The sequence below is a fragment of the Oryzias melastigma genome, linkage group LG15 (genome assembly GCF_002922805.2).
Source record: "Oryzias melastigma strain HK-1 linkage group LG15, ASM292280v2, whole genome shotgun sequence".
Classification (NCBI taxonomy): Eukaryota; Metazoa; Chordata; class Actinopteri; order Beloniformes; family Adrianichthyidae; genus Oryzias; species Oryzias melastigma.
This window is the reverse complement of record NC_050526.1, coordinates 5,277,803-5,289,878: the sequence shown is the minus strand read 5'-3', so window position 1 is coordinate 5,289,878 and position 12,076 is coordinate 5,277,803. Positions and strand designations below refer to the sequence as shown.

At 37.0% G+C, this 12,076-nt stretch overlaps 1 protein-coding gene across 2 annotated transcripts in view; it reads right to left on the bottom strand.

Moving 5' to 3' along the window:
* Positions 1 to 22: 22 nt before the first annotated feature.
* Positions 23 to 12,076, bottom strand: part of LOC112162199 (protein bicaudal C homolog 1) — a 90,910-nt gene continuing 78,856 nt past the window's right edge. For both annotated transcript variants that reach the window (XM_036215519.1, XM_024297929.2), the window contains 8 exons: positions 10,954 to 11,107; positions 8,656 to 8,809; positions 8,545 to 8,584; positions 8,309 to 8,463; positions 6,577 to 6,739; positions 6,312 to 6,475; positions 5,707 to 5,806; positions 23 to 1,640 (listed from right to left, as the gene is read on the bottom strand). In XM_036215519.1, coding sequence (XP_036071412.1) covers positions 1,513 to 1,640; positions 5,707 to 5,806; positions 6,312 to 6,475; positions 6,577 to 6,739; positions 8,309 to 8,463; positions 8,545 to 8,584; positions 8,656 to 8,809; positions 10,954 to 11,107 — 1,058 coding nt within the window. In that variant the 3' untranslated portion in view covers positions 23 to 1,512. The remainder of the gene's footprint in view (positions 1,641 to 5,706; positions 5,807 to 6,311; positions 6,476 to 6,576; positions 6,740 to 8,308; positions 8,464 to 8,544; positions 8,585 to 8,655; positions 8,810 to 10,953; positions 11,108 to 12,076) is intronic.

Genomic DNA, 12,076 nt, shown 5'->3' with positions numbered 1-12,076 from the left:
AAAAAATGGAAGTAAAAACTAAAAATAAAAAAAATTCTCCAAGTCATCAAAGTTTTACTTCAAAGTTATCAAAGTGAAAACAAAACTGCAGTTAATTTTTTTTTAGTAATTGGTATCCAGATAGTGTGCACCAGATAGTAACGTAAAAAAACATTATTTTTTTTACTTTTATGTCCCTTTAGGGGCTCCGTAATAATCAAATGTACAGTAATAATATCTATCTTTATAGTCTGTACAGAATTTAGAACGATAATTATTAAGTTTTAGCTTTAATTTCTAGAAAATGTTTAAGACGATGGAAATGACACGGATCCTGAAATTTGAAAACTTTTTTTTTTAATTTAGAAAAAACAGCTCAACAAATCCTTCCTGCTTTTTTCATTTTCAAAACAAAAAATACATTTAAAAAAATCAAATTCTGATTCGCAGTGCAGAATGTCAAACCTTGATGCTTGATTTAGTTTTTGCGTAACAGATAAACATAAATGAAAGTCGACTACGAACATCCTGATTCCGATGATGTTCCTCCGATCAGGAGAGGACAGTCAGATAATCACAGAGTACCAAACATGCTGGAAAGTTACTTTTTATGTACATTGATGCTCAATGTTACAAAGACCCGGCTTTGTTCTGTTATGAGAGTTTCCCTTTTTTTAAAGCAAAAAAAAAAAAAAAAAATATATTGTAAGAATATGAAAATGAAAAATACATTCTAGACACAAGCGGGAGCTCACAGGGAGATTTAAGGCCTCGAGTGTGAAATGAAACGCACTTTAAACAGAAGAACCACAGAAAGTTTCTGTTACAATCGGACAGAGACGGCCTTCAAGCCTGAGCCCGACTGCCTCATAACTGCTGCGGTCATATGGCACAGCCATACCGTGGCTCCACAGATGGGGGCGGAGAAAAAAAAACAAAAAATGTTTATAAAAAACATACATATGTAAACTGATTACCAATAAACATTCCACTCATAACCTAAAATGAAAATTACAAACATAAAATCATAATGCATATAAGTTGTTTTGATATACAAGTTAACTTTGACGCTAGGCGAATGTCCAAGGTCAAAGGTCACGATGACTTCCCTTTGGTTTAAGTGGTAAAGTCGCCATGGAAACACGCCGTCCTCTCTCTCAGCGGCTAAGTGCTCAGAGTTTTTTTGGTTTGTTTGCGAACTACGTCTGTGCTTTAAAAAAAAAAAAAAAAGGAATTCTTTCCGTCCGTTTAGTTTTAAAGTGCATGTCACTGATACAATAGCATAATGCAAATGCAGGTAGTATCAATCGATTGATTGTTCTGATCATTCCTTTGTAGGATTATCCATAAATCCTTCATTTGGACCCTAAAGAGTGAACACTTAACTTCTTAAATCCCTTCTTCTGTTGGCACTTAAGGTAAAAGTATGGCTTTTGGAGCAAATACAAGTTTACTTCTAATACTGTTACAGTCTTGGTTTGAGCCGGAGCGCAGAAACCACGAGGCCTCGGCTGAAAACGCGGTTGGAGGGGTCTACCACCGGCCGCTCACGCTGGCTATGTCGGAGTGAAACTGGCGGGAGAGGCGTCCGCTGGCTCCTCCCTCCAGGAAGGAGGACCTGATGGGTGGCTCAAATAGCTTCCTCCTGTTCTTGTTTAGCTCTGGAGGAGGAAAAAACAACAAAACCATCATGAGAGGCGAAGCTGATACACTCATGATCTTTGATGTGGGGACGCCGTCCTCGTCGAGTCACTGTGGGAGCGGCGGCAAATCAAAGGGTAAACACCAACATGATGACTATAGAAACTCGTCTGAAGGACTCGAATGAACAAAAGTCCTCTTTGGAGTTGTAGTTTTATGAAAGGATCAGAAGAGCTGCCATCTTAATCTGATCCAGTTCAAATTCTGTAAAATGTATCAGTGAAATAATGAGATTGTTACTATCATACACGAATTCTCAAACTAAGAAGTTCTAACAAAAATCTTAAAATCATTAACATTGTAAACATTGCTCTGCTTACCCTGGAGAACGTTTCAGTTTGGCCACTAGATGGCGATGGTGCTAAAACATTACACCTTATTCCAGAAGAAGAAGAAAGAACGACCAAAAAACTATTTTAGACCACAAATATTTCAAAAAATATTTCCTTAAAGAGTTTGGAAAATTCATAGCTGTGAGTTTATAAAGATTCTCATGTAGTCAGTAATGTACGTTTAGCTGGACCGAGCGTTAGCGTTAGCCGTGCTATGGGAAATTCCATTAAACATTAGCATTAAGCTAGCGGACTTTAGCTTTATGTGCTAAATCGATTGATATTACAATGAATTGACTCTGTTAAGCTTAAATCGATTAATCAATTTAATGAACCCAGCCCTGTTTTTTTAAGTAAAATCGGTTGTTTGTCACTTTTACGCGCTGCAGTGGTTTTAAGAGGTTTTAAGAAAAATTTGAAATTAAGTAGCAACTGGAAGACTTCTGGAGGGATAACGTAAGACATCTTTCAAATTAATTCTATCCGGCCCTCCAGATCATTTTATTTTATTGTTATTAATGGCCCAAAGTTATCTTTCGCTTATTTCTAACTTGTATAATTTTGACGAAATATATTTAGTATATTTATAGCTATTTAAGGTTTTGCTGATTTATTCTGCAATAATCTTCCTGTCTGTTTTTTTTCATAGTATTTTTTAATAGTATTTTTAAAGTTTAAGCATTTTGGTTTTAGTGTGTTTAATAAATGTTTATCCTGTTCGGCCCGTGACCTAAGGTGTGTTTTGGATTTTGGCCCGCTGTACGATTGAGTTCGACACTCCTGACATAAGACCTTGGTGGCGTCTGGCGTCTCCGCCAAAACTTCCAAATAACTCCTTTAATGTTTGTAAGTAACAATTGCTTCTAAACTTGAAAGCATTATTAAGTGAGGGGATATTAATAAAAAAGGCAGATAAGACGGAAAATTACCGAAAACGCAAGATAAAAACTCGACGGCAAAAGCTAACAGCTTAGCCGAGCTAAAGCTAGCACCGGAGCTAACATTATAACGATCGACTTACTGAGAGCCATCGAGTCGCTAAAGCTGAACTGAAAGAGGACAACAAAGGAATAAAAAATACATTAATGCCTCGAGTAAAGAGATGAGAGATATAGATTTCTGCTTTACTTTTTGTACATCGTGTATAACAGGAATTTAATGTTAGAAAGAAGATTGAGGGCGGCTAAGAAGAATACCCCCGTAGAGGAAAACGGAATTGCTAGCTTAGTGCTATATTGGTGATTTCTAATGTTGTCTTCACTTTCTGCCAATCAACAGGTGGCTACAGTGGCTCCGCCCCAACTGTCCCGTTCTGTTTTTCTACAATGGACTGTTTAATGGGTCCATTTTACTATGGAAACGCTCAAAATACCGGACCAAAGTCAGTGGAAACGATGCTAAAGATTGATTTTTAAATTTCTAGGGCGGTGTTTTTCAACCTTTTTTGAAGCAAGGCACACTTTTTCATAAAAAAAAACAAAAAAAACAAAAAAAACAACAGCACGCTGGCATCTAAAAATGTAGAAAAGGAGAAACTCTATAGTCTGTATTGATGTCCAGCATATCCACAATGCATCATGGGAGATGTAGTGCAAAAACTGACATGGCAGACTCATGTCTCTGAGATTCATTCACACTCTGACACTGCAGCAAGCTACAGCGCGAACTGAGAGACTTTATGAGCCGAATCAGAACAAGGAAGTGAGAACGTTAACCACTTCTGATTGGTCAGATGGAAAACATGTGATTAAGCCTCCAACAAGGATTGGTGGAGACAGCTGAAGGGGGCGGGAGTTTTCTAAAAGCAGAGCAGAAAGATTGTGGTACAGTCATTCTGATTAAAAAGTAATTTATAGAATTAAAGAAAAATGTCTTGAATATTCCAAACTATCCAGCGTTTAATCAGGGCCGGTTTAGATGAACACAGTCACCATACCGGCCACCGTGGACCCCCGGCCATTATTCATGTGTCTAATGTTTCATGTGAGCAACATCCCTCTTATTTAGTGTGTAAGTTGTTATAATTGTGTTATTCTTTTGTGCTGGGAATCACCGGGTCAAGCGATGCACAAGAAACATTGTCTCACAATACGGCAGCCACCACGCCAACGATTTTCCAAAAATCAGGTGGCGGCAATAAATCTTACAGATTCTGCCAATTCCTCCACCTTATGTGGTGGCGGTTGTATTTGGAGAATGAACTATCATCTATTATACGTCTAAAATAGAGTCCCAGCAGAGAAATGCTCCACATTCACATCAGACTGTAAGCTGGAGTCTAGATCAGCACAGAAGCAGCTGCAGCAACATCAGCTGTAACTGGAGAGGGATTTTCCCAGATCCTTTTCCCAGCTGCTGAGGCAAATGACTGGAATGCAGATTCCCTCCTGCAGGAGTTTCAGTATTTGAAACAAGACGTTCCCATACAACGGGAGCACAGACACAGAGTAACTCGTGGAGGTGAATCGAACACACCGGACATTCATGGTGTGTTCAAGAACGTGCTGAAAATGAGTTTTTGTGTGCACTTTTCCACTATAATAAATGTAAAAATACAGACAACACAACAAAAAATCCTCCAATGCAAAAATGTGGCTCTTTATTACTCCCTCCAGGTGTGAGGAGGGGGTGCGCTGTTTAGGTTCCCACACAGGTTGGGTGGGTTTTTACTAAAATTGGGCTGTTTTTTTGTCCAACCTGGCAACCCAGCAGACAGACGCTGTGCTTGCATGAAGTCAATTCAAGCTCTTTACTGGACATAATAAAGAAAAACTGCAACAAAAGTATCGAAAGTATTAATCTCATCACTTAAGTATCAATACTCAGCTTGATATGTCCGCCTGTAGTGTTTGTACACACAGTTAGTAGAGGTTTGGGGTGAAATGTCAAAGCGGTTCAAATCTCGCCAATTTAGGATGCAGAAGCCCAAAATTTACATATATACGCATGTTTACGTAGGCTTTTCATTGAAATATGTCGCTAGAACGCACGTTTACAAGCTAGAATAAATGTAGGATAAGAGGCGTGGAATGCAATGAATGAGACTTACTTGATCCAAATGGAAAAGATTAATATTCCTTAATTAAAATCAAACTATTTTTTTCCTAATCTTTCAGAACTCTAAGATGCAGGTAAAAATTCTAAAGATAAATGTCGAATTTTGTGAAAATAAATACCATTTTAATAATTAACAACAACTCTGAGGACAAAAACTATATTCAAAAATGAAAATTTCCAAAATAGGGGAAATTCCTAAAATAGTCAGAATTTTAAGATTGATAAATAAATAGATAAAAAAAAAAAAAAAAACAAAAAAAAAAAAAAAACTGGGATTGACGACAGAAATCTAAGCAAACAAAAGTCACAAATCTGGAAAAATTAAAAAAGACGAGATTTGGAAATAGAAATTGAAAGTAAAAAAAAAGTCAAAATAAAAGTTAGAAGCAAAAACAAAAAAAAGGAAAAAACTGAGATTTAGAAAATTATAAACTGGGATTAACAACAAATATCTAAAAAAAAGCATAAATATTGAGAAGTTAGAAGTTTAAACTGAATTATTCTAGAAATCCAGAATTAAAGTTAGAATTCTGGCATAAAAAAGGAAAAAAATGAACAGAAAACTACCTACATATATTTTAAATTAAACCTTAATGTGTGTATATTAGTTTATTTTTTTGTGTTTTTTATTTTGTACCCGAAATAGCAAGCAGCATTTTTCTGCGGGCCCCAAAGGTGGTGATTCCCAGTTCCTTGAGGTCCTGGTCTGTGAGAGTCAGGAACGTCTGGAGGTCAATCTGGAAAAACAAACAAAAAAACATTAATATAAACATCTTAAAATAAAAAAGATCCATCACTTCAGGATTAAATCACTCAACGAAAATCCTCTAAAAAAAACTTTCTACAGTGGATATGTGCAGATTAAACAGTTTCCAAATCCACTTTTTCTTACACTTTCCTAATTTATCTGCTATTTTAGCTGTTAATAATAACCAAACTTAATGTTTTAAGGTGTTAAACTGCGCCAAATTCGTGGTCGCGCCTCATTATTTAAGCGTTTTCTGTCCAAGAAGCCGGACTGTCTGTTTGAAACTGTTTTAGACCAATTCCAGCTGCTCTTTTGGCTTTAAAGACATTAAAAACTTCTTGCAACTTCAACTTTCACTCATTTATTCATTCAGCCTCTTTCACACTGACCTTCACATGAACCACAAAAGAGCAACAAACTCTTCAGAGGACCCAGTTTTGTGGCCAAAAAAAAGTAGGGCGTGTTGAAAGTGAAACATCTGCATGATTCTTTACCTCTTGTTGCTGGAAGACGTCTGTGTATTTCCCCAAACCCAGCTTGCTGAAAAGTTCTGGCAGGTCGGAGCCTTTCAGGGACGAGTTCAGGCTGCAGCCGTTGCTTCCAGTTACAGAAGAAATGGAGTCCATGTAGTTGCTACTGCTGAGGTAATGCTCCGTCGCTAGATACCCAAGAATCAGATATAAAGGTTAAAATATGTCCAAGGTTTAGTTCGGTCGATGCACGTAATATTGTGCGCTTAGAAGCGGCGGACGCACTGACCAGATTTGTTCTGCTTCCGTTTGGGACTGCTGACACACGAGGGGAAGTCGGCGTGGTTCGGAAGGCCGTTACCGGAGCCGTTTCTCTCCCTCCAGTTTTCCGATTCACTGCCGTTCCCGATGCCTTCCCGACTGCCAGACCGAGACAGAGACAGCGGGGAACCCTAAGTCGAGAAACGAAGAACCACAACGTTCAGAGTTCGGGAAAAATCGATTTGGCGATATATATATATATTTACAATGGGATTTTTTCCTGTTTAAATACATTTAAAAAATGTCTGAAAACGGAGCTGCAGTGCTGGCTGTCATGTAAATGAATTAGTGTTGAGCGGATCAATCCAAATTATTGACAATTTCATTCTGAAGTTGGATCAATAGCGGCCCACAGATATGGATATTAAAGAAAAAATACTTTAATATATCAAAAAAAAATCGCTATGAATAAAGCAACTTGTATTTGAGATGAAGTTGCAGTATTTAGCGTTGTGATCGTTAAATACAATAAATTTGACCACTTTATTAACATGAGAAGTGTATCAATATTTTTCTAAGTCATACTCTGAAAATTAAAAAAAAAACTGTTCCAGTACAGTCTTGGGATTTATCGCGATATGTATCGTATCATGATATGTATTGTGATATGTATCGTTACATGATACTTATCGCGATATGTATCGTATCATGATACGTACTGTGATATGTATCGTATCATGATACGTATTGTGATATGTATCGTTACATGATACTTATTGCAATATGTATCGTATCATGATACGTACTGTGATATGTATCGTATCATGATACGTACTGTGATATGTATCGTATCATGATATGTACTGTGATATGTATCGTATCATGATACGTAATGTGATATGTATCGTATCATGATATGTACTGTGATATGTATCGTATCATGATATGTATCGTATCACAATATGTACTGTGATATGTATCGTATCATGATATGTATTGTGATATGTATCGTATCATGATATGTACTGTGATATGTATCGTATCATGATATGTACTGTGATATATATCGTATCATGATATGTACTGTGATATGTATCGTATCATGATACGTAATGTGATATGTATCGTATCATATGTATTGTGATATGTATCGTATCATGATACGTACTGTGATATGTATTGTGATATGTATCGTATCATGATATGTACTGTGATATGTATCATATTATGATATGTATCGTATCATGATACGTATTGTGATATGTATCGTATCATGATATGTACTGTGATATGTATTGTGATATGTATCGTATCATGATATGTACTGTGATATGTATCGTATCATGATATGTATCGTATCATGATATGTATTGTGATATGTATCGTATCATGATATGAATTGTGATATGTATCGTATCATGAAATGTATTGTGATATGTATCGTATCATGAAATGTATTGTGATATGTATCGTATCATGATACGTACTGTGATATGTATCGTATCATGATACGTACTGTGATATGTATCGTATCATGATACGTACTGTGTGTGATATGTATCGTATTATGATACGTATTGTGATATGTATCGTATTATGAAATGTATTGTGATATGTATTGTATTGCAAGCCTACTACTAATACACACCCCTAACTGACGCTACGACGTTCAGAATGACTCCTTTTCTTTCCACATGGAGGTTTAAAAAACACAAAAATAACATCCGCTGTACAGATGTCGCTCGTATATCGACAGTTACCTCGTAGGTGGTGGTCATGCTGGGTTTATATGAGACGTGATTGGCTCTCCGTAACTCCTTGATGGTTTCAGCCGGCATGGACTTGGAGAAGCCCAGCCCACTCCATGTGTTGGTGGGGGTTCGAACCTCAGTCACCACAGGTTTCTTTAGCATAGCTGGACACAGATGGATGCACACACAGATCAGGACACCAAACATTTGTTATTTCTGTCTGCACAAAGTAAACCTCAACATACCTTTTGTTGCCAACAGCTTTTTCTGCTCATAATCAAATGCCTGAAAGAACAGCAGAAAGTTGAACTCCTCTTCACTGTTCATGACAAAAAGTTATGTTTTCTGTGATTTACCTGCATGTTAGCAAAAGAAGACTGTGGTGTGAGTCGGATTCTCTCGTTTTGCTGAGCAGCCCTCTCAGCAGCTCGCTCGCTGCCTGGAGCCTTCTTATCTGCCACAGGACCGTCTGAGGAGCTGGACTTCCCATCAGACAGGAGGCAGTCAGAACTGTTGGTGGAACCGAACAAAAAAACCCCAAAAACTGAGCTTATTCCATTAAGTTTATGGATTCTCAATTTTGCAACACTTCTTTTTTTTCACTGATGTACTTTTGAAACTGTGTTTCTGTCATCCATCCTCAAACATCCGACAAAATAAAACACAACACTGCCTCCATGTGGATGATGTAGTTCAGGAACCTTCAGAGCCGTTTGGGTCGAGCTACAAAGTCTTTTTTATTTAACATTTAGAAAAAAAGTAACAATATTGTATCTGTGTTATTATTACTATTATGATAACTAGTTTTTTTGCATTAGTACAACATAAAATAAAAATACTTTTTTTCAAAATATGACAGTTTTGACAGAAGTTCACATGACTTTCTTTCAAAATAAAATAAACACATAGGATCATCTCAGTGCAGCAAATGTCATAAAACGTAGTTTATTTTACCATTTGTGGTGCACCTGAGTAAGAAATGATTGATCAAATCAAGAAAAAATGTATTTTTAGAGCACTTTTCCGACTAAAATAGCTAAAAGTGCTTCACTGAAAAACATTTTCCAATTTTAAAAAACAACAAAATAATAAAATAATAGAGTTCTCAGGGAGACTGTTCCACAGCCGAAAACTAAAATAGCCCTAAAATTAAACCCGAGCTATTTAAGTAACTCTTACCAGATTTTTACAACTTTATGACCCACTTATTTGTTAAAAAATAGAAAATGTGCCTTATAATCTGGTCGGGTATGAATTCTAGTTGTGTTTAGTGGCCTCAACTGATTTTCTGTGCCAAACTACAACAGATTGATGGAGCATTATGGGTACTGTAGTCCAGAACCTCGTGGAGTGATTTGTGCTTCAACTGTTTGTGAATAAGTTAAATACAATTTGAGTTAGTTTGCTTTTTACTTTTTTTTAATTGAAAACTTTTTTATTTTTTAATAACCAGGGAGCCACAGTAGAGGGGTCAAAGAGCAACATGTGGCTCAGGAGCGTCAGGGTACCAACCCCCGCTCGAGTTTAGAGTGGGGGTGTACGGAGAGAAAATAGACTCAATTTGTGTGTGTGTAATTCTTGATTTGTAACTCATACAATACATTTGTTGTTTTGAAAGTGTTTTAAAAACGATTTATATTAATTATCAAGGCATATCTGTTTAAAAAAAAAAGTGGAAAATTTTCACTTTTCACGATTCACAATCTAAGTTCAAAGCGGCTGATAAGAAAACTATGATGACCCAGCACTCTAGCAGCATTTAAACGCATCATTTCACTGGCAGTTTCACTGGTTTCAATTCATTTTCTAGTACTTTTATCTTAACCTTCCTTTTTACTAAAAGCAGTACCTAATGCCTTTTAGTTCACAATATAACCTACTCCATAATTACTGAATATTCTTCTTTATTCTGAGACATCAAAAACTATCTGTGAAAAATGCTTTTTGTGTTAAAGCTGTAATTCTTTAAGAACAATTTTTAAAATTAATTTCAAACTTATTCCAGCATGCATGTTTTTTTTCTCTTTCAGTTTAGCTTTTTTTCACAAATGTGTTTATTTAATAACTTTCATTAGGTAGGGGTGGATTTTGAAAGCCTGTGCGTCTATGTGTGTATGTGTTCATTTAATCTCTATTTGTACTGTTTTGTTTGGTTCCTAATTTCTTATTTTCTTGAAATGGAGGTCCCTCTAGAAAATGAGATTATTCATCTCTAGGGGTTTATTCTTCCATGTTAGTTCAAATGTGTGGGTAGAATAAAAATAAAAACATGTGTGTGTATCAGGCGATTAGTGTGTGTAGTTAGCTTAAGTTGTTGTACTTTAAAGTTATGCATGTGTAAATTGTATTTGTAATTTTTGTACATGTAAATACACAATTACAAGTACGCACAGGTATGCACAAAATATATTATTTGAGCTACAAATCAAAAATAATGCACATACAAATCAGATGAGTCTATTTTCTCTCCATAGAATGAGATTTTACTTGATTTTCACTCAAAATTTTCACAATTTTTATGTTCACCAACAAAAGTTATGAAACAAAACATTAAAATTTATTTTAAATACACACTTTGTTTAAATCTTTCAGGAAATGTTAAAGCCGTGATGATTTTACCAGCTCAGTCTTATCATCATACTCAATCAACATACTGTAGATGGGAGTTCTTGGTCCCTTGCAGGAGCTCCACAGCCTGTCGCTTCCCTGACGCCGTCTTACACGAAGCCAGCATCTGTTTCAGCTCATTGCCGTTGGCCGAGTGAGAGGGGCTCCTGGGCATGCCCACCTCCACGAACGTATCGGAGCCTGAAGGAGAGACCAGGTTTCTCCATTATTAACCATCTGAAATCTTTGAGCTTTCATCTCATTTCTGGAAGGTACTTTAACAGGAACTGGGTCAAATGGGTGTGCTGCTTCGGGGCCACATGGTCTGCTTGTTTAAATGTAACAAGTCTCACTTGGATCCAGGTTTAATTAAAAACACAGCAGCAGTGATTATGGGGATTTCAGCTGCTGCTTCACTTAAAGCACAGAAGTGTGTGTGAATGTGCGACTGCATACGAACTGTGTGGCACGCAAAAAAATATGATGAATGTTTAGACATTTCCTCTTTGGCTCCTTTAAGCCAAAACGCAGAGCTCAGTCGGACTGGACAAGCCAGTCCAAACACGTTCTGGGACACAGGAGGAGGTAAAGGAGGGGGCGGAGAACTTACAGGGACGCGGCGCGCCGGGCAGAAAACAGCGGGGAAAAACGAGACGCGTGAGAGTGAACGTTTGAGGGAAAAACCACCGGTGTAAGACACAGAGGAAATGAGGGCCTTTCTGAACCACTAGAAGACCAGCAGTTAATCTGTCTCCTATCCAATAAAGCCGGTCAGAGCGAGCGTGAGGTTCGGAGGACGCTAGAGCAAAACCGAAAGAAGTTCACTTTACGCACTTTCCTCTGTGTGGTTTAATATAAATCCTAAAGTGGACGTTTATGTTCAGTCTGCAAGGTCGAAGTGTAGCTGAAAACGCTAACAACTAAAAATTTAGTCTGTCCAGGATTACCATAAGACACAAATCACAAGATGGCATTTTCACATAAATGAAGGCACAGGGGTGCGTTCAAGAACCTACATGTTCCTTTTTAGGAAAACACAAACACACAGTGGAGTTTCGTGGTTTTACAGTGAAAGTTTGTGAACATTTATTTTAATGACCTAAAAACTCAGAGCGGTTTTATCTAAGGAAACTTCTCTAAAAATTTCTTCTTAGTTTAGTTTCAAATAAA